The sequence below is a fragment of the Herpailurus yagouaroundi genome, unplaced genomic scaffold (assembly GCF_014898765.1).
Source record: "Herpailurus yagouaroundi ecotype Mexico unplaced genomic scaffold, PumYag 29, whole genome shotgun sequence".
Taxonomy (NCBI): Eukaryota; Metazoa; Chordata; class Mammalia; order Carnivora; family Felidae; genus Herpailurus; species Herpailurus yagouaroundi.
The window spans coordinates 29,053,561-29,076,853 of NW_024412377.1; the positions used below are offsets into that span (position 1 = coordinate 29,053,561).

A 23,293-nucleotide genomic window follows, 5' to 3' on the forward strand; every position below is an offset into this window, starting at 1 on the left:
CCCAATGTATTCTGTACTGAATCTCATACTGTCTCCCCCTCTGTGCAATCTGAGTGTTTGGCTTTTACAGTGTTTGGTTCCCCTGAGAAGGTATTCATGGTTTCTATGGGCTTTGTTCACAATCATGGCATTCTTGGAGGATAAACCCTTTGGCTTTCTTGTGACACTGAGCTACTGATACCAGCCTCCCACATGTACAGATAGCTGAAATCCACATTCAAAAAGTGCGACCTCATCAGGAAAGGGGCTTGAAAAGAACTTCTTTAAGCATGAGCAGGCCCACTGTGTTACTGGTCTTTACAGACGAGTATTCTCTCTCTTCTTCCTTTCAACCACATACATTGTCGAAAGACTCAATGTCGAAAGTGCAGGATTTGATCTCTCATGACTCCAGCTGCATAAATGACCTGTGGTTCAAGGGTTACTAAGATTTCAACAGAAGGAAAAAATATGAAAACAAAAAACCATTCAAAAGAAACACCGCAAATACACACTTTTACATACATATAATGAACAGCCCTAATTGTACAGTTCAGTTATTATAGTCTTTATGTGTGTTGAATTATAAAAGTCACCAAGTGAATCCTAGCTGAATGAACTTATCTAATGAGCTCATGGGTAAAAGAGTCTCTGTATTTTTTATCTCTATCAGGAAAAATGGACAATTGGCTTAAATTCCTATTTTAAGGATTCTCGAAGAAAAAAACAATCCTATCTTCTGTTGATTCCTAAGATCGAGACTGATTTGTTCTAAAACAATTTCCGACTGTTGAAAGATCAAGGTAGAGTTCACTTGGAAAAAATATCCTAAAGGAAAGTCCAGATGAATGGTTCTCAAAATCTGTCCAGTTCCAACCTACTTGAGGGATAAAACTCGCTCTTCTTAGTGATTAATAGTAGCTAATATATTTGTTTGTTTTGTTGTGTCTGTTTTTGGTGTGGGGGGAGCAGAAGGAGCTATGTAAACTTGTGTAGTTTAAAAGGGCCCTAAAGATTTTTCTGATACCTGATATTCATTTTCTCCTCTTCCCGACCCTTGAGAAAGATGTGCCTTCCCAATTGAGAATAACTGCATTTTTCAAAACTAATGAATTATAAAATGCTCCATCATGGATTACTGTAGTGCATTTAAAATTTACTTCAAAACCTTTAGGGTTATTGATTTCACTTTCAGTTTCTTTTCAGGAATAAACTACTGGGTAAACTGAAAGTCAAGTCTAGGAATGTCAGCCTACCTCACTGTTTTTATATGGGGCATGCAAGTCTTAGTGCAGAGACAGGTGGGGAAATAAGATTAAATGTTAGATGAACTTGTTCACTTTTTCTACCTTGACCTCTAGCTCTGGGATGAGAACGAAAGACTTTTCTCCTTGATACAGGATAGGGACTTTCTATAGTGTGAGGGAAAGTAGTTTCCGGTAGAATCACTTACGTCTAAAAAGAGAATTCTGGGGCGCCTGGGTGGCGCAGTCAGTTAGGCGTCCGACTTCAGCCAGGTCACCATCTCGCGGTCCGGGAGTTCGAGCCCCGCGTCGGGCTCTGGGCTGATGGCTCAGAGCCTGGAGCCTGTTTCCGATTCTGTGTCTCCCTCTCTCTCTGCCCCTCCCCCGTTCATGCTCTGTCTCTCTCTGTCCCAAAAATAAATAAACGTTGAAAAAAAAATTTTTTTTAAAGAGAATTCTTTGCCCAAAACATAATAATGCCCATTATCATTTGTTTAGAAATTAACAATAATCTCTTAATAATATTATCTAGTCCATTTTCAAATAGCCCCATTTCTTTTCTCCCTTTCTTTTTCCAGTTTATTAATTTGAATCAAGCCACATCTTATGTTGGAAATGTTTTGTATCCTTTAGATTTGTTTTTTATGTTTATTTGTTTTTGAGAGAGAGAGAGAGAGAGAGAGAGCGCGCGCGCGCGCGTGTGCATGCACATGCGCATGAGTGGGGTAGGGACAGAGAGAGGGAAACAGAGGATCCAAAGTGGGCTCTGTGCTGACAGTAGAGAGCCTGATGCAGGGTTCGAACCCGGGAGCCCGGAGATCATGACCTGAGCTGAAGTTGGACATTTAACCGACTGAGCCACCCAGGCTCCCCTGTTTTGTATCTTTTAAATCTCTTGATCTATAGTTTCTCTCTCTCTCTCTTCACCACTCTCTCTCACTCTCTCCCACTCTTTTCTTTTGCAATTTGTTTGTTGAAGAGACTAGATTGTTTGTCATGTAACATTAGCTTCCCACATCTGAATTTTGCTGATCATATCTGTCTAGTGTTTTTGACTTCTTTCTCTGTCTCTCAGACCATGATTTTAGGTCAAGAGATTCACAAACAGGTACAAGCACTAGAAGTCTATAACACAATAGAGGCCTTGAAGAGCCTTAGTGACCATAGCTCTTAGGAGCTGGTAGAACTCAGTTGGCCAGACAATATTGAGTTAGGCAGGGCTACCCTTTGAGAATGCGATTCTTTCATTTGTTTCAAAGTGGGCATGAGATGGGGCTCAGCCACCTGGGTGGCTAAGGTCATAACCTCACAGTTTGTGAGTTCAAGCCCCTCATGGGGCTCTGTGCTGACTGCGAAGAGACTGCTTGGGATCTCTCTCTCTCTGCCTCCCTCTGCCCCTCCCCCGCCTGCACACAAACGTGTGCATGTGCTCTCTCTCCTCTCTCTCTCTCAAAACTAAATAAATAAAACTTAAAAAAAAAAAATGGGCATAGGCTACAGAATGAGTTACCAGGTATGTGCATAACTAGAATTGTATACAAAATAAACTTAAAGGCCCAGTAAAGACCTCATAATTCTAAGCTCTCCTCTCTGCCTAGAAAGGACCCACAGGTCCCTTCCAGGTTACTAAGATTTTAAAACTGCTGGTTCATTATTATGAAGATGGTGAGTTCATGTAGAATAAATTTATTCCTGGGGGAAGAATGTAAATATTGGAGGGAGAATTCAGCAATTTTCAATTTAGAAAGAAAGAGAATGAAAACTATTATAAAGGGGTTTTGCTGTTGTTGTTTTATCAAAGTGAAATGTAGAACCAGAAGCTACGGCAGAAACTTAGTCTCCTCTGGTTCCTCCCCATCTCCAGGCTTGTGGATTCTACCTCCTTAACTCTGACTTCTGCCTCGGGCCTCCGCCCCCGCCCTAGCCCAGACAAAACCGGCTCAGTCCTAATCTACAGTATCAATTCCCCTGCTCTGTCCCCCTGCCTGCTTTTTTGCATGAAGACTATAGGGTCTAACTAAAGAGTTGAGTAACTCTGAGCTTACCCCTCACATTGCTTTTGGAATAAAGGTCAGTTGTGCGTATGTCTTCTATGGCTTCTGCCTATCCCTTTCCATCTCATTTCTCACCTCCCGTGTCAAATCGTCTCCAACCTCTTCACCCTCCTTACTCTCAGGACTTACCTGGGATGTCACTTCCTCCAGAAACCTTTCCTACCCTTGCAGTGTGACCAGCTGGCCCCACTGTCATTCCCCACTTCCTCCAGCCAACTGTAAGTTTTATGGAAGCAAGGAATCATTTTGTTTGGTCCTCATCCCCCGGGAGGCTGGCAACAATCATTTTCAGAGATCCCAAGAGTTTTTTCAGTTGTGTTAGAAAGTGTCATGAAAGTCTCCATTTTCATGTGAAAGAGGGTTATGCATTGTATGTTTTTTGGAGATGTCAACATAGAAGGGAAGAAGGGTCAAAATTCCCAGGTGACCTAGCTGTTCCGGAAACTCATTACGCTGCTTTCTTGAGTAGCGTCAGGACAGAAAAGCCAACATTTGGACTCTTGACAGAGAAATATTGCACCCAACTGCCAATTTATGAAGTTGGCTTTCTTTTCTTTCTTCTTTCTTTCTTTCTTTCTTTCTTTCTTTCTTTCTTTCTAAAAAGGCAGAGTTCTTTGCCATGCTATTCCTGGAAAGATTCACTGATTCTATCTTTCAGTTAACATTTGGTGGAGAGCCTGCTAACGCCATGGCATGCGGTTCTGCCCTAGGACACGAGAGCGTGTGCCGGCTGAGACAGTGAACATTACATGAGACTTTTCTGGTTGCCAGCTAGTTCGCTCCCCTGATAGGCATTTCCGGATGTGAGGAAAGATTTATTTTGGCACCTCCAGCCCCCACTAGTATGCACGCGCATACACACACACACACACACACACACACACACTGCATATTCCCTCTCTCTCCTCTATCTTGGAAGTTGGGAAATAGAGTTTACACTACAGCAGGATAGTTGGCTCTTGGTAACTTTCAAGGGGAGAAAGGGCACTTTCCTCCCCTGGAACTGAGTACAACAGCTTAAAAATAGAACAATGTGTGTTTGGTGTTTTCTTTTCATCCTCTGCATCAATAACAGGTGTACAGTTACAGACACAAAGAGCTAGATTCACGTCTTCTGCACGCCTCCGGAGAATTCCCAGAGTTACCCAGGGAGTAAAACTGGGCCTAAAACGTTCAGTAAAAAGAAAGTAACCCAATATAGCTGTGTGTTACTAACACTGCTGCATCACATGGTTTTTTAATTCTCCTCCCATAGTGACTCTACGAGTAGATGCACAGTGGAAGAAAATGTCACCAAAAATGATTCTTAGGAACCAGCGAACGAAGTTAAAACCTCTAAAAGCTGGATTAGGGAAACTGACAAAGCTACTGTAAATTGCAGGCTTTGAAATGGATAGGGAGAGGGTACTGAAAATTGAGCAAAGTTCAGCTCCATAAACCAAATGTGACAAGTCAGGCTGATGTCCTTGTTGGCTTTTTAGTGCATTTAGTACCTTTTGTAAGATGTACTTCTCTAATTGTTTTACCACCTCTTAGAAGCATTGACCTCACATGTGCTTTGTGAGTGAGTGCATCGTCCGTTCTGTGGCATGTCTGTGGTCAGCAGTGGTGTTACTTAATGAAGAAGGTCACACATAAATTTACGGCACGAACGTGGCATCCCTTGCAAGCACACTTCTTGGCAGCTTCTTGCAATTCTTTCACGTTCCCTCCCTGAGGGAATGGCTCATAATAGATTTGAACAGATGCTAGGTGTTTGGCAGCCTTGTGAGGGGTACTCGTTTTCAAAATTCGGGTTATTTCATGTCTCATAATTAGAATTTCAACAGCCTTTATGCCTTCGATGTGTTCCAGTGTTCACATAAATACCTAACCTCTGACTCCACATTTACCCCTCGCGAGTTCTCCTAACCCATTCATTGGTTCTGACAACATCACTACTAAATCCTTGGCTCTCGGAGTCCGAACCAGTAAACATGCACAGGCAGATTTGATTTGGCAGTAAAATTGCTCCTTCTCCCTAAATGTGCTTTTCAAGTTGTCCCCGACAGCAAAATTAAGTGTTGCCAGAACTCTGGCTTATAGGTTATTACTATTTCCCAAATCCTTTTTCTCCAGGGTCCCTCTCTTCTTGTGCCTCACACCCATCCCTTCTTTCCCAGCCCCCGGTCTGAGGCTCACCCAACACTGCCCTGCCTGCCCCGTGAGCACTGAGAGCAAGCACGAGGTTGTATTTCCCTCTGTAGTTCTGTGCCTGGCATTTACTAAGTGTTCAATAAATTTATCTCAAGTTGGCCAAGCATGGTTAGCTAAGAGAAAGGAAAATGTTCATTATTTTCTTTTTAATCTGCTTTGATGTCAGCCTCCAGCTCTGAGGGGGTTCTTACGGCCCTGCCGGGGCTGCTAGGGAGCACACAGAAAATTGTTTGCGCATATAGAAAATCCACAATGAGCTGGAAAAGCCGGTGAAAATGTTCTCATGCCTCAAAACACTCAGGGGTAGGGGAAGGGGTGTGTTTGTGTTTCTTCCATACTGACTCCCCAACTCCCCGTGGATGGTTCTCCCATGCACCTCATGTCTTTGCAGAGTTTATCTCCCTACTTGAAACATTTTACACCTCTACACATTGGAGAGTTACTCCGCAAGTATTCATGAGGCATTTACGTGTGCTGTGGCCTCTGTAAGACCATCGATACACAGGGGCACAGACTGCACCGTGTCTTTTATTTCCCTTGTCAAGCCTTGTACAGCTCTGTGCTTTCACTGCGTATGCATTAAATAGTGCTGACAGCCTCTGCCATATGTTTTCATGCTTCATTCCCTCCCTCGTCCACACGGCATTTGTGCTCCCGAGTCATGCACAGCCGCTATTGTCGAATTGAGGTTGTTGATTCATTCAGTGTTGAGCTCCCTCAGTCAGCCGTGCTAGGTGCCAGCGAAGGCAGTCGCAGAGCTGTTACACTCAGACCCCGGGCCCTGGATCTCCTTCTCTGCAAGGACGAAATGTTTACACTGAGAAGTTGAAGAGGGGCCAGCTGAGTAGGGCAGAGCGTCTGATCAGAGAAGAGGAGCCTCGCTCTGCCTTTATGTATTTGTGGTGATCCCTGTGTGGTTCTCAAGAACACAAACCTTGGGGCTACCCGACTCATTTCTATACCAGTCACGGTACTAACTCGCTGCGGGGAAGTTGCTTTGGCGCTCACGGCTCGTCTGTGGAGTGGAAATCGTAGTAGTGATAGTAATAGAAATATTTGCTATCTGTGCCACCCAGGGGACCCCAGGAGAGCTCGGCTCAGGTGGTGGCTGTGAGCATGCTTTATGTGAATTGTAGGCACTAGGGTCCTGTTAGTGAGCACCACCCCTCAGATTCGGCTTCACTACTATCAACATCAACTTCGAAGGCCCTTTTGGCTTCCTTGCTGGGGAGTGTCAGGTGCAAAGCCCTTCCTTGCTTGTGCTTATAGGGTCTGCCCAGAGAGGATCGGTTCCTCAGTGTTGGCCCAGGTCATCTGAGACATCCTCATCCACGACACCTTGGCTTTGTCACTAAACGGTAACCAGTTTCGGAGCTCCTGTCACATGTGACCTCACCTCTTTTCAGCTGACTGGCTGCTTCCTACATCATGCCCTCAGAAGCGCTTCTCTGCGTTTCTGAATGAGAAAACTGCCTGTGGGTGAGCCTGAGTGAGCAATTGAAATCCCTCTATTTTCTATGTTAAAATAAAAAACCCACTTGCCAAGAAAGGTCATGACCTTCCAAGATGGGGAAAATGTGACGTGTTATAAACGGAGTTTCAAGTTGGTGTGCTGTATGGCAAAGCTTTAAGCCATGTCGCATTAACAGAAGGCCTGGTGAAACTGTCATTCTGCGCTGGCCTCACCACTAACCAGTAATGGCATTTTGTACCTCACATGTATAAATCTTGGTTTCTTGGCCTCACTCACCAAACCTGGAGGTCCTCAGCTATGACTTAAGCCCCAGTTTTAGGCATTTAATTTTGGCTTTTTGATAACAGACTTGGTTTCCAAGGTTGTTTGCAGATCCCCTGTGGGATTACATTCTCTACAATCAAGTTTCCATAGCATTAAGATGTGTGTAAATTAGAGGCAATGCTACATGGTTTACTTAGCCTGGGACAGAGCCGGGCACATGGTAACTCCTCAATAATTAGCTAAATAATGTGTGGTTTACACGCTAAGCTGAAAATATCTGAGAACATTGGCATCATCTTTCAAATTGTGTTTACTCTCACCTTAAAGTGATAAAATGATTGTCTGCATTGCAGATTTATTCTTTGATTCATCAGTGACAATTTTTATTATACCTGCCATAATAATGACTAGCAGTTATTGATTATGAAGGACACAGCAGGCATTGAACACACATTATTTGTTATCCCTTCTGCAAGGTCGTTACTACTATCTCTACTGTATGGACGAGGAAACTTCCCAAGGTTCCCCTGCTAGGAAGTAGCTGAACCTGTGTTCAAACTCAGATCCATTTGTCACGAAAGCCCCCTCTCTGTAGTGCCTTGTGGCCCCTATTGCAGGGTGGCCTCTACATTTGTACTGGATCAATTTATAATGCTAAAGTGTTTCTGTTGCCTTAATTTCACTGCTTACGATAAAGTCTTTTCTCTACATGAACTGAACATTTTCCACAATTTTCCCATTCTTGTGCATTTAATTCTTTATGTCATATATGGTTGAACATTTGATTATTTGGTGAGAATATGACTTGTTTACTCAACAGAAGATCTCCTTGGGCTTAGGAACTACTGTTTATACATCTGCATCCCAGGACCCATTGCAGTGATGAGCTCCTGTTATAGTAGATGCTACATAAATAACTTCTTGATTTGTGGATGGAGTACAGTTGCTTATTCTCACCTACTGAATTTGCAGCTATGTCATTCATCATTCATTCACCAAATATCTATCGAGTCTCAACTCTGGTAGCCACAGGGCATATAGCAATAAATGGGGGGCCATTGTGTATATATTTATAATTGAAAGATGATAACCTGGAAAATCACAAGCTGATATGTTATCATGGAAGAAGTAAAAGCAAAGATGAATTAAAGGCACTCAGATAATGAACCTTTCGATGGTCAGTAGAGCACATCCAGAGTTTTTTTCCCGATGAACTATCCAATAAACTTTCCTGAAGCTTAAAATAATTATTATATCTTTCTCATATGAACAACTCATGTTTGTATTAATTCTTGGTGTGTTTGTATCTCTCCCCAAATAATATTACATTCCCATTTAGTAGAGAAAGATATTTATCAGTGTATACCTTTCTAGATTGATACCACTGACCCTTTCAGGAAAAGAGAGTGATTTCCTAAAGCTACGAAGTCAGGCTTACTGGATTCCCAGAAAACAGTTTGTAATAGTTGCATGTTCTACAAGGAATATATTGTGAAATTACTCTCTTCCTATAATAACGTTTAGTGTGGAATTCCTGTCACAATTTGTTTGGGTTGTTCTCAAATTTTTTGAATCTCTAGTACTACTTTTGACAATAAAACAGGACCTAGTAAGACAGTGAAATCAGTTTGAAACTGGCTGAACATTTACACCTAAAGAGTGTTTAGGACCCCATATCAAGCTGGAAAAACCTAGTGAAGTGCAGTGTTGTACTTTTTAAAAGCCCTCTCCTGTTCACATTTTTATCAACAACTTAGAGACCTAGAAGGCACCTACACTGGGTTTTCAGATGACATAAGCCCCAGAAGAATGGCTTCTACCACATATGCCTAAGATCATGATTCAAAATGACTTCAATTGGCTGCAGGGCTGGATGGAAACCAACAAAATGAAGTTGAGCAGGGGATAAATGTATATTTCTGCTTTCAGATTCAAAAGGCAATTGTGCAATTACAGGATGGGGAGAGACTGAGCTTGGCACCAGTTCATGTGACTAAAAGCTTAATATGAACCAACAGTAGGATGTGGTGGCGAAAAAAGAATGAATATAGTCGTGTTTACTCAGTAATAATTATTAATAGTTCACTGTACTCTGCGCTGGTCACACTGCATCAGGAGTAATTTGTTAATTCTGAGCACATTCAGGAGTGACTTTGACAAAGCAAAGTAGCTATTAAGAGGGTGCTGAATCCATTCCAAGACACATTTATTGGGCTCCTGTTTTGGGCAGGCACTGTGCTAACCAATGTGGGGAATAAAGGTATGAAGAGACATTGCCAGTCTCTAGCCTCAAGGAGTTGAACATTTAAATGGAGAGCGTAGGGGTGCCTGGGTGGCTCAGTTGGTCCAACTCTTGATCTCAGTTCAGGTCTTGATCTCAGTGTCATGAGTTCAAGGCCCCATGCATGACTGTAAAACAAAATCGACTATGAAACTTAAGGCTCAGCTAAGGAACACTGAGAATTCTAAGTTGCCTGGAAGAATGGGGTAGGCCTGGGCAGGCAACAAAGCTGGGCCAAGAAGGTTTGGACCAGAGCATGAGGGCATTGACTGGTAAGCAGTGAGAGGGATTACAGGTTGGCAATCATCTGGAAATAATGGTACATGAGGATCCGTTGGAGAAATGATGAGTATTTAGTCTGGAGAAAAAACCCCAATGTCCCTCTGATAAATGTGAACCAGACTTGCGCTGTATTCCTCCAGAAGGAAAATTTATCTCAAGAGAAAAGGGTTATAAGGAACCAGATTTTGCTTCTTCCTAACCACCATTTTTTAAAATTCAAACCTACCCAATAGAGAAGAGCTAGCCAAGGAGATGGTGAGCGCCATCATGGATAGACTCAGAGAAAGTTCCATAACTGATACTCTAAAGGGAATGGGCGGGGGGTCGGGGGGGGGGGGCGGTGCAGCTTCACCAAGAGACATGAGAGTTCTAGGAACTTCCTAAGGCCTTTGCAGTGTGAAATTATCCATGGTTGAGTGTTCCTCCTTTCTCCTTTGATTTAAAATGTACAATGGTGTATCGACTTCTGAATAAAGCCTGCATGTTAGGACTCCCCAGTTCAGTGAGATCTCAGACTAATTCTAGTGAAGGCTGCTCAGTGCTTGGACAGTAGCCATTCATCACCATTGCTTGACTTTTCAACATGTGCGTGATCCTTTTTTGTTGTGATGTAGAGCATCCATTCAAATATGAATTTAACAGATTTTTGCCAGAGCTCCCCATTTAGGTGAATCAAATGCAAGTCAACAATTGATACAAATCCAGTGCAAAGACTTTATCTCACAAAGAATCTCCAGGGCTGTCAATGTAGGGATTAAAGAGAGAGTTCTGGAGGCAAGGAAACTTGAGTTCACATGCCAGCAATGCCACTTTTACTAACTGTGTGATCCTGAGCAAGAGATTTAACCTCCCTGTGTCCTAATCTGTAAATGGGGTTGACCATTATTATGACCATTATTAACCTTGCGGGTTTGGGAGGATTTAATGAGATAAAGCACTTAGCAGGTGCCTAGCAGGATGGGGTCTGATTTTACTGATGGAGTTCTCGCATTTTATAGTCATGTTCCAAGGAACCCTTCAGAGTTAAAAATATTTTTATAAAACAAAAACATATGCGTCATCATCATCGTGGCTAACTTATATGTGTCAGATATCTTTCTAAGGCATCGTACATCAAACTCATTTATTCCTTGGAATGACCCTGGGAAGTAAATACCATTATTATCCTTCATTTACTAAGACACTGAGAGGTTACATATCTTGACCAGTCACAAGTGATGGAGCCAGGATTCAAAGCAAACAAACTCCGGAATTTATTACAACCATTTCCTTCTAATACGTACCAACAGATTTCCCCGTTTTCCTCCCAGTTCCATTCCAAATCATTCTGCTGGATAATTTATGCATTTTACTTGTGCAGGGCTGTTTCACAAAAATCTATTTTAAAATTTTACATCTACTAAAATGCATGAGGACCCTATCAATCATGTCTTTGGCCAGAGTATTGAGAAGGTCCTTCATAAAAGTTGAATAAATGCATGAATAAGTGAAATTTTTTTAATTGTAGAAGCAATGACTATAGCCACTTTTAAAAGAAGCAAGATGGGGCGCATGGGTGGCTCAGTCAGTTAAGCATCCAACTCTTGACCTCAGCTCAGGTCTTGGTCTCTCAGGCATGATCACCATGGTCCTGGTGGTAAGGTCAAGTTATCCTTACCATACCCTTACTATCCTTACTATAACTTCACTGCCTTGCTACCTCTTTCCATTATTTGCGATGGGGCCATGGTAGCTATTTGAATCATTCATTTGAAATCATTCATTTGAATTCAGCTTTTTTTTTTAAGTTTATTTATTTATTTTGAGAGGGAGGGAGGGAGAGAGGCAGTGGGAGAGAGAGAGAGAGAGAGGGAGAGAGAGAGAGAGAGAGAGAGAGAGAGAGAGAAAGAGAGAGAATCCCAAACAGTCTCCACACTGTCCAAGCAGAGCCCAACATGGGGCTTGAAATCACGAACCATGAGATCATGACCTGAGCCGAAATCAGGAGTTGGGTGCTTAACCAATTGAGCCACCCAGACTTCCCATATTGAATTCAGTTTTTCACTTTGCTTTCGCTTACCTTATTTATAAATATTTTATCTCATCCCCCTTTTTAACAATGTTGCCAGTTCACTCTCCCCTCTCTCTGTGTTTTTTGTTCGTTTGTTTTTGTTTTTGTGTTTTGTTTTTTGCCATCTAATGTTACCAGATTTTACTCAATGACCCATCCAGTAGTTGTTTTTTCCAAACACTGGCAACTGCATTGTTACCCACCCTATCCTCATTTTCCAAGTTAAAGAATAATTTTTACAATCCAATCCATGCAACATCAGTGCCAAATCAACCACACACCATCTCCACTCCCTGTCTCTGCACCCTCCTGGATATCCCTGAAGTCTATTCAGGATAAGTGGAGTTGGAAGGGGCTGCCCCTAATTTTCTTTGGAGAACATGTGGGAATTTCTAAATACCTCTTTAAAAAACATCAAAGTATGAAACTGAGAAGCACACAGAAACTATGTACAAAGGTTGCAAAACTAAGGTAGAATATGCAGAAACAACTCCCTTTTGTAGAAGGGAAAAGCTGCAAAAGTCTTGCACCACTGCTGGTGGAATATATCAGGAATAATTCAGTTCCATTGTCGCCCTTGGCCCTGGGGGCAAAAATGCAGCTTTTCCTGTTTCAAGGAGAGACTGTTCTCTTACTATACTTAAGGCAGATGTAAGGGAAGCCAACCCATTCTAGAGTTTGCCACAGTCTTTTTCACTGGGTGAAGTGATACTGCTTTATTGTTTAGGTCAGGTAGCCGGGAGCATAATCTCCCCCTCCTTGGGTGCGACTATTCCTTTATAGATTAGATAAGAACAACTGATGAAGTTTTAAATGCTGAGAAAATTAATCAGAACTGAAAAGGGGTGTGTTGGCCACTGCCCAAGAAATATGCTGACTGAGATAAAGCACCTACTGAACTTTTTCTCCATCCCACGCTTCTCTGCTTGGTGGTCTCCCTTCTCGTCTTTCTCTCTTCTCTCCTTCTGTCATTCTCTCAACCCCTTGTCTCCATAATTTTCTCTTCCTTCTCTGTTCAACCCCAGCTCTGTCCCCAAAGACTTAACTGTCACATTCTTTTAACTGGCCAGAACATGGACTGAAATTTTTGAAAATTTATTCTTGTATATAGTATATAAGGTCCTACATCCTAGATTTAATTTCGAGAATAGCTAAAGTGAACACATTTTATTCTTATTTCTTTTTTTATATATAAGAAATGTATCTTTTTAGAATATGTTCATTTCCGTTTCAATAAACAAACTTAACCTCGGTCCATTTCCAAGTTCTCAGCGTGGTGATGATTCCAGAATCTTTTGATGGCAAGGAATGGGATGGATGTCGAGTTGCAACTGTGGGTATGGCTCCTTTGGCCCCAGGAATCTCTGCTGCTTCCCAACCTCATTTCAGCAGGTGGAGACACACTCCTGCCTCAACTGTTCTGGGAAGCTGGGCCAGGTCGAACTGGTTTTTAATGTCCATATGTTGCTTTCAATTTCCATGCGGCTTTCAATTCCTTTTCTTCTGTGAGGGACAGGCCTTCCGTGGGAAGAAAGGGAACCCCTTGAGCCTGACATGTTCTGCAGTCAGCTTGAGATGCCTTTTGATTAACTTTGAACGAGTCTGGCCCAGTTGTGGAATTTAGTCCCACTCAGCATTCTGCCAGCAGGGAAACATGCTGTCTTGACCACCATCTTCCGAAGAAAGTCGCATGGGACACAGGACATAAAGGTCTTTTCCACAGCCAGTAATTCAAAGTAAAGAGGCTGCTTTGGAAATTGCAAGCTACTCATCTAGTGATTGGTTGTAAATCATGATTCTTTTGGGGAAAAGGCAGAAGGGGCTGGAGCTCTGGCCCTCAAAGAACTTCCTGTCATTAAGCTGAAGTAATTTGCTGCTCTCCACACACTCTTTCTACTGTGAGGGAAGTCACCTACTTTCCCTGGTCACATAAGTGGTCCTGGTGGGTGCTGTTGATGGCTGACTGCATGTTGGCACATCTTTGTACATGATAGGGGTTTCTTTTCAAAGCCTAGCTTCACAGGTATAACCAGGAGTTGGTCTGATCAGCTCCTTGTCTCCATGGCCCAACCCACGCTTTTTCTTTTAGCTGCTATTTTCTGTGGTCCTGGGTTTCTAAATCTTGGCGAGAAGACAATCATTCCTTTGTGCTCGGCTGTTACAATGAGGTAACCAAAGAAAGGGTCTTGGTCTGAGGCTGTCAGCTGTTACTAATCACTACTCCCCAGCTCATCATGGGTCCTGCTCGCCTCTCCCTCTTGCTCTGCTTAGCACACATAAAGAAGATGAATTACTCCCTGGTTCCTCTTCAGAAAACCATATTGTGCAGCACATTCCAATATCGTGAGCAAAGGATGGGCTAATGTGAAGGGTAAATGGGTATCTAAATCACCTCTCAGTGGGTCTTGTGCCGGCAGCTTGTGGGCCTGTGAGAAGTGAATCTCAGAGCTGGCTCTTCAGAGGTTCTCTTGAAACCTTGCTGAGAGAGAGAGGAAGTCCCCATGGCAGGTTCCCCGGCAGACCATGTCACTGGAATGATCACAGGGCTGTGCTAGGCTGTACTGAGAGTCTGGTGGATGGTTAAGACTAGTGTAGAGAAGAGCGACCTTGACCACTCAGAGGACCTCACCAGCTGGTAATCCAGGAGAAGTATTCCCAACCAGAGGTCAAGGAGGCCACTGGAAGGCCTTTGATATTGGAGGTAGCAGCAGTGAAAGCTGGGTCTCAATTTCCCCTCGCTGCTTCCCCGTATGAAAGTTCATTTTCAGGGGCGCCTGGGTGGCGCAGTCGGTTAAGCGTCTGACTTCAGCCAGGTCACGATCTCGCGGTCCGTGAGTTCGAGCCCCGCATCGGGCTCTGGGCTGATGGCTCGGAACCTGGAGCCTGTTTCCGATTCTGTGTCTCCCTCTCTCTCTGCCCCTCCCCCGTTCATGCTCTGTCTCTCTCTGTCCCAAAAATAAAATAAACGTTGGAAAAAAAAAAATTAAAAAAAAAAAAAAAAAAGAAAGTTCATTTTCAGAGGATGGCTATAGCCAGAGGAAAGGGATGGCTGCTTAGTCCTAGAAGACTAGGGATAAAAGGTGATTTGTGTGACTTTTTCTTCCACTAAATAATATTGTCTGTTCCTTTGAGTTTACTCTTTACCCATCTTTCAGAATAGAACGTTTCCCTTTTGCCTTTCCACACTTCATTTTACTAGTACACTGTAGAACTCGAAGAAAGACTTTCGTTGACAGTTTTAAGGGTCGAATTAAAAATCAATTTGCCTGACAAATTATATGCCATCACAAGCAATAAATTTGTAAAGAAGCTTCCTTGTCATTCTCATGCAATATAACCTCATAAAATGAAGTGGTATTATAGGTGAATGAAATATGAAGTTTTGTGATATTATGAACAGCTACATGGGAAGGAAACTTTGGCCAAGGTGGAAACCCCTGGGAAGATACTTGTGATTTACTTGACTGTGAATTTCACAAAATTGTTCTCAGCTGCTTATACAGGTGGTTTGACTCTTCTTCACTAAGAATCACCGATGAAAGTAAATGCCTCTTTGCTCAAAGTTGCATGAAGCTAAATCTCTTCTCAAAAATGTCCCCTTCTTACCAACGTCTGCAGAATTTCTGTTCATTTCAACTGACCATATGTCAGAGATCAGCACCCTCATCTCCTTCGTCTCCACTAGCAAGATGACATACATTTTTGGGTGCTGTGGGCAGCCCAAGGTCATAGGAAGTGAAGATGACAACGACAGAGTCCTGACTCCTTTTTTAAACGTCTACTATTAACTGAATGGGGGCATCTACCAATGTTTGGAAGCTACTTTTTTTTTTTTACTAGAACCTACAAATAAAATACAAATCTATTCCTATTTGGGTGCCCCCTTCAAAAAAACAGGAAGAAAAGATACAAATGTATTTTATATTGGGACCTGGCCACATACACACACACACACACACAGCTGAAAAAAGATCCACAAAATAATACTTAACTTTATCACAGGCGACACCTTTAATATTTTCTATTCTGTCCTCTTTCACTATTGGAAAAAAAAATAGTCATAACCCACTGAATTGATTTCATGACCTGCATCATTAGCACTTGTCAGACCCCATCTCTCTCTTCCGTTCCCTTTTCTATGTTTATGTTTTCACTTATTCACTCGTTCTGTTAACATGTGGACAGATAGGACTTCAGCAGTTACTTATCTATGCTCATCTGCAAGACTGCATCATGTTAGTAAAAGATGGAAAATTATATAGGAGTGGGAGAGGAAGGGAAAGAGGAAGGGTGCTCCTGGTAGTGAATAGTAGAGGTGTGCCAGCCTTCCACCTTCCTGACCATCCCAGGGACACCTTGCTGTGAATGACCCCCCGGTTCTGGAAATGAAGCTCCCAGGTAACACTCAGCCACTCTTTCCCCACCAGATCTGTCTCTCCCTCTTCAAGATAGAATGAACCTCACTATTTTGGATTAGTTGGGGGAAGAGAAACTAAAATTGATGAATCAGAATTACAGAGTATTTTAAACAAAAAGCAACTTTAGTACTTGTAAGTCACAGTAACCTAACCTAAATGTTAAAAAAAAAAAATGTGTGTGGCCGCTACCCAGCATAACAACAATTTCGAGTATTTATGGGATACCTTCCGGTGCAGGCACTGTTCTAGGCACTGAGGCTACATCAGTGAATAAAACAGATGGTTCTGCCTTCTTGGTACTAAAATTCTTGTAGAGAAAGACACATAATGATCATAACTAGCATTTATCAAGAAGCTGCTTTGTCTGGATTCTTTATATAAGTTTTCCCTAAGCTTGCAAATTTTACAAATATTATTAGCTTCTTGTCTAGATGAAAGAGACTTAGAGAGGGCAAATAATACTTAGGGAATAGATTGCTTATTACTTATAAGCTTAATAATAGCAGCTAACATTTGTTGAGTCCTTACTATGTGCCAGGCACTATGCTAAGTGCTTTCAATATGGAAGTCCCTTTAATGCCAATGAAAACCCAGTAAGGGAGCTTTCGTTATTCCCATACTACAGTTGAGGAAACTGAGGCTTACAGAGGTCATATGCTACCAGAGCCAGAAGTGAAATCCAGGTCTTCTCATGTGAAAGCCTAAACTCTTAATCACTGAGCTATAATTTTTTTTTTAAAAAGAATATGTTTCCAAAATACCTGAGGTTGGCCTTAAGCAGTTTGAACTATTGTTTAGTTACTTACTCGTTGTGATTCAAAAACTGTGATACAATCATTACCAACCTTTTCTAAGCTTTTATTGGAAAAAAAAAAAAAACTTTTTAAAGACTCTTTGTCCCAGAACCTATAGAATCATAGAACTTTACTTTTAACTTTTTACTTTTTAAAGATTCTTTAAAGATTCTTTTAAAGATTCTTTTGTCCCAGAACCTATAGAATGTAGAACTTTACTTTTTTTTTCAACAAACTAGTCTGTAAAGGGGCCAGAAGGAAATACTTTAGGGAAGAAAAATTTAACATAGTTTTAGATTTAAAATGATTTACTTTATCCTTAGTCCCCGCCCCCGCCAACCTCCTCCCTGCCTTTCCTCTGAGCTTTTGGACCCTTTTGCTCACTCTCCTTTCAGAGGGTTCCAGCGTGCCCCTGCTCCAGCAGTGGGTGGCTGCTTTATGACACAAGAGATCATTTTTCAATCTATAAATATGAAGTATATTGTACTCTTAGAATTTAACTTTCTTATTAACAATTCATCACCTTTAGTCTAATGACTATGGTACATGCTGGAGCTCATCCTTGGTTTCCTTGTTGTAAGTGTGCCCATTTTGAAATTCTAGGAGGATGGAGAACAGGCGGCTTTCATTAGATGAGTATTTGAGAAGCCCACTGTGGAGAAGGAGTGCATCTAAAATGAAATAAAAACTGAAACAGACAATATTCCTGAATCAGCACTTACCATCCCCCAGCCTCTTCCGTTCTTTCTGGGCCTGATCCAGCAGCCCTGGAAGAACAATGAAACACCATGAGAATGAGTAGTAAGACAATTCATCACAGAAGTCTTCTTCCTTAAATTTCAGTTTTTAAAAGCAGAGACAGGAGTTATTGGGGGCAGTATAAAAAGACACATGAATGGATAAGACACAGATTTTTAGCAGATGGGAGAATAAAATCCATGCAAATAATAGAGCCTTGAGAATTGACATTATTTATATGTTATCCTTTATACTTGGCTTTATACATACTTCATTTATCCAAGATGTCATACCAAATAATATACCAAAAGAAATCTAATTTACAACATAGACGTATAGAGTTCCACATACATATTTATGAAACACTCCCTCCCCCCTCCATCCCCCAAAACCATGAATTTTGGTGCATGTTTGTTAACTGATTACCAAAAGACTGTCTTTATAAACAAAGAGGTAAATGCGTATTTACCTATTTGCATTAAGAAACTCTTTTCTTCCTTCCTCTCTGTTCAAAGTGACTGCTGCCTAAAATACTCAGGTATCTGAAGCAAAGTCTTAATCTTCTACATTCTGAAAAACATCTCATTTGATCTCTTTTATTTTCTTAAGTGTTCATTTATTTATTTTGAGAGACAGCTCGAGCAGGAGGAGGGGCAGAGAGAGAGGTGAGAGAGAATCCCAAGCAGGCCCTGAGCCATCAGTGCAGAGTGCAGTGCAGGGCTCAAACTCACGAACTGAGCCGTGATATCACAACCAGAGCTGAAATCAAGAGTAGGACCCCCAACTGACTGAGCCACCCAGGAGCCCCTCGTTTGATCCCTTTTAGATGCTTACCTCATTGGTGAACATGTAATAGGCAGAAATGATCAATGGATTGCTATCTTGATGGCTGATTCTTGATGGGTTGGTTTTTAGAAAGGAAAATAAGATTCACATACCCACAGCCAGCAAGTATCCATGACCCTTTACATTCCATTAGAACATGCTCTTGGCTGCTTTTCTAGGAATGGTGAGAAATGTGTACTAATGGATTAATTCTCTAGCTAGTCCTTCCGTGATCAGTGTCACCCACTTCCTCTTAAGGTAGGGAATGCCGAGTAACGTGCCAGAGTTTCTCCACAGTTACCTACCTCTACAGAATTTTCCTCCAGCCAGTTGGCTCATCTCAACATTGAACCCAGATGCAAGAGAGTTAGAGAAAGCTAGCATGGATAACAAGCAAACGAAATGTGGGTGACTCCTAGCTTGTCCATAAGAAGAGAGGTATAGTTGGGGCGCCTGGGTGGCGCAGTCGGTTAAGCGTCCGACTTCAGCCAGGTCACGATCTCGCGGTCCGTGAGTTCGAGCCCCGCGTCGGGCTCTGGGCTGATGGCTCAGAGCCTGGAGCCTGTTTCCGATTCTGTGTCTCCCTCTCTCTCTGCCCCTCGCCCGTTCATGCTCTGTCTCTCTCTGTCCCAAAAATAAATAAACATTGAAAAAAAAAAAAGAAGAGAGGTATAGTGGAAAGAGTGATCCCTTGGGAGTGTGGGTTTGAATTCTGCCACTGCCGTTTACTAGCTATGCAACACTGGACAAGTTACTTAACTTCTCTGACCTCCTGTATCTTTACCTTCAGAATGATATCAACGACATCTACAACATAGAGTTGACATGAAATTAGATGAATGTCTGCCATTGATTGGGGGTGGGGTTTTGTGAGTAAGTTAGTGAACTAGCACCAAAGTTAATTCAAAATATATAAAGCATATAAACATAACAAACACGTCTTTATCATTAGAAGACCAGTCATGGTGCTTGTAGCAATTGTACGATATAGTATTTCTTGGGTTTCAAGAAGGTCTCAATTCTGATGGCAGAATTGCCATTCATAATAAAGATGTAAAGATGTCTTGAATGGGTCTGGTTTAGCTAAACCCAGCTCTAATGAAGAAAAAGAGAGCAGTTGAGATCATTATCTTTACTACTTGCTCAGGAATGTGTTTCTCAGATGTATGTTTAGACAAACGCATAGTTGTTGTAACACAGTCCCATCAGTACCTACATACCCGAGTGACCTCCTGTCTCCCTTGCCCTGGTGCCTTTTACTTCCACATATTTTGAAGTGACAAGGTTCAGTTAAAACTTTCCCTTTCCAAACATGTAGGGCACTTCCTGCCAGAGTTTCCTTTTCTACAAAGTGATTTAGTACTTTACCCTCGCCCCCAGATGATCTGACATGTGTGTATAGTCTCTGATGTAGAGCTTTGTCTCAGATTTCAGGAGGCTGGGGAACAGAGATGGTCACAGAGTTTGGGTAAGGGAGAGGAAGAGTGACACTGCCCATATTGGGTTTTGTCTTCCAGAGCTCGTCCTCCATTTTCCTGGTTCCACCAGTATCCGGGCTATTCCCTGCATGTGGCACACTGTCCACATCCGTCCTGCTTTTGCCCTCCTGACGGTGTGTGGCCTTGTCCCCAGTCCCCTTTAGTTTTACAAGCCTGTCTCAGGGGAAGGGGAATGGTCAGGGCTGGTGGGTGGTGAGGAGGAGATGGAGGACCAGGGGCAGAGGTGGGAAGGCCAAGCCCCCTTTTGGGAAAGGACCTACCTGGAGAATCGGCTAATGAAGACACTCCCCTCACCCCAACACATACACAACCCTCTTTCCTTGGCTGAAATAATAGCAGCTGTTGCTTTATCCTCTTTCAAAGGAAAAGGGCCAATATACAGAGGAGGGTGAGCCCTCTCATTTGACTGTGGATTCTCCTTCTGGGCTCACTGCTAAAAAAAAATGCCTTGGTGGTTGTCTATTTCAGAATTTAAAAGTATGGAGAAAATACTTTTATATTGGTTTTCATTTTTAAATTAAAAAATAAAATCCTATAAATAATACTCATTTCTTTGAGTTGATAGCCTTGTAGCTGTGGATTCCGGGATAACTTCAACCCCTACCCCATGGTGGGAGGGAGGGAGATTTAAGCCCCCTCCTTTGTTTGCCACTTTGGTTTCCAGTGCTCTGCCTTGACCACTTAGCGCTCTCTCTGAATAGCTATAGGTCGGGAATAGTGGGCAGGAACGTCAGAGAAGCGTTGGCGTGAGAACGGAACAGCACTACAGAATAGAAGGCAAGAGGGAAAGAAAGCATCTCAGAGGAAGAAAATACTGCTGCCTGGTACCCCCTAGCAGAGATATCCGGCCTATTGTGCCCACACCACTTGCTGCAGAAGAATTTCAGGCTTCAGTGGTGACAAGCTCAGGCTATAATGGGCAAGAGAGCAGGCCCCTTCTGAGAGAAATTATTTCAGGCACAGGAAGCCACAATATTTGAGATGTGATTCAGACCTGAGGATGAAAATGGTGGGACGGGACACTTTGAGAACAGATTGGCCCATTTTGAAGGTTGGTGAATGTGTTGAAGTGGCATCATCTCAATAAATGGATACTCAGCCCTGGGTTTCTTGAAATGCATGGGGAGGAGAAGTTAAATTCATGCATTAAAGCCAAAGTTGGCCTTGTTGTTTGTGGGAGCTGCAAGTGGTTTTCTCAGAGGCAGAAGGTACAGGAAGATTATTTACATAAAAGCAAAGTTCAAGTTCCCACTCCATTTTATTTGTTGTTAACTAAGACCTGAGACAGTCACTTAAGTGTTTTTAAATCTGTGTTACAGGTGGTTGTTAAAAATAAGAATGTATCATAAGCATAATAATAAGTGTTTATTATGAACAACAGGGTTCAAATACAAATGAAATTATAAATTGAAAGCTCTGGCCTCAATCCCCACATCAGCTCATTACCATTCTATCATGTTTTTTTGGGCAAACCCAGCCAGTTATCTGGCAACTGTGGATACTATTTTTTCCAATACTTTACCTTACTCTAAATATGTTGGTATGAACAGGGTCACTACCTAAAGATTGAACCACTATTAGAATCTGATACTGATCATTGGGATACAGTATAACCTTTTAGTACAATTTATAAAAACACAATTTTAAATAGTAAAGAAAATAGGCCCAATTCATTATAATTGGATTGTACTATAATTGGATTTTAGAGTTTTAGTGTGATTCAGGAGGGGAAAGAAAGAAGAAAAGTGGGGAAATAACTAGTGAAACAGAAGAGCTCATATTATTATAATCTAATCTTCTGAGGGGTTTGTATCATTTCCATTTTTTTCCATCCAAGAGGCATTAAGATGTGTTCCATTTGTTAGAGTAGTAAGGGAAATCTTGAAAGTCACGCCTCCTTTTTTACCTAGGATAACACCTCGCCTGAGGTAGACTTTGAAGAATGTTCTGAAAACAAGGGGGTGAAGATGTTTAACATGAGATGAGGTACTCCATGCCCAGGGGATGAGGTGGAAACATGAGAAGAACCCTACCAAAATAAAAAAAAAAAAATTTTTTTTTGTAATTTTGATGAGATGAAATAAAATGAAACCACAGAGAAACTGTTTGAGAACTTTGGCTTTATAACATAATGTCTAATTTAAATGCAAGTTGAAGCTAAGTTAGTAGGTGATCATAATAATGGCTTCAATTTTGCATAAAGACATCAAAAAAGAGCTCCCAAGTACTTATATAAAATAATAATTCTTGGAAGAATATTTAGTGCCAGTTAATCCTTGCGAGACACCACAGTGAGTTGAAATATGCTCAAGTTATCCTGCCAGAAAATTGTTCTAAGTAACTCTTCATCTACAGATACACACACGCTACTCGCTATGTACACTCATAGCCTCCCCATCCAGTAATAACGTAGGAGACAATTTAATGTCCCTTTCATATTATTAGAGAGCCATGTGAAATCAACTCTTGAGGCAAGAAAAGGGTGATCAGGTGTTTGCTGACACAGCTGATGACTAGCTATTCTATGGCGCTTTTTTTTTCACCTTTTATGATGCTTTGACTAAAAATGATGCCAAGTTCTCATAACTTATGTAAAATTCCATTGCCGGGTGGAATGAGGGCAGGGGGGTGTAGAAGGAAATACTGTTTCCGTTACCCTCCACTGGAGAATTCCTTGGACTGACTTCCTGAAAATCTCCTTCTGTTTGCCTTCACCAGGAATGGCGGCCCTAGATAGTAAGGCGTCAGGGAAGATGGGAATGCGAGCTGTAGTCTATTACATGACTACGACCATCATTGCTGTGGTGATTGGCATAATCATTGTCATCATCATCCACCCCGGGAAGGGCACAAAGGAAAATATGCACAGAGAAGGCAAAATTGTACAAGTGACAGCTGCGGACGCCTTCCTGGACCTGATCAGGTACGTCCTTGCAAGCCCATCCTTTGGGTATGTTTTGACCACCCAACCCCTCATTTGGGGGAGCTAATCAAACCACAAAACAGGTGTCTAACTGAACCAGCCTTGCTGGGCTTTGCAATGAAGGTCACATCTTTACTTCTTTCTAATAGAAATTAAAGTAAATTTCTATTTTCTGATCTAATGGGAAAGAGGTGAGAAGAACAGAGACAGGATATAGATTTTGAGTGCCCTGTTTTGAGGATTCACTGATCACTGATCACTCTGTTCTCTGA

At 42.0% G+C, this 23,293-nt stretch overlaps 1 protein-coding gene across 1 annotated transcript in view; it reads left to right on the top strand.

Annotated features, from left to right (window-relative positions):
* Positions 1-23,293, top strand: part of SLC1A3 (solute carrier family 1 member 3) — a 78,849-nt gene that overhangs the window by 37,935 nt on the left and 17,621 nt on the right. Inside the window, exon 4 of the mRNA XM_040495483.1 lies at positions 22,817-23,021. Coding sequence (XP_040351417.1) covers positions 22,817-23,021 — 205 coding nt within the window. The remainder of the gene's footprint in view (positions 1-22,816; positions 23,022-23,293) is intronic.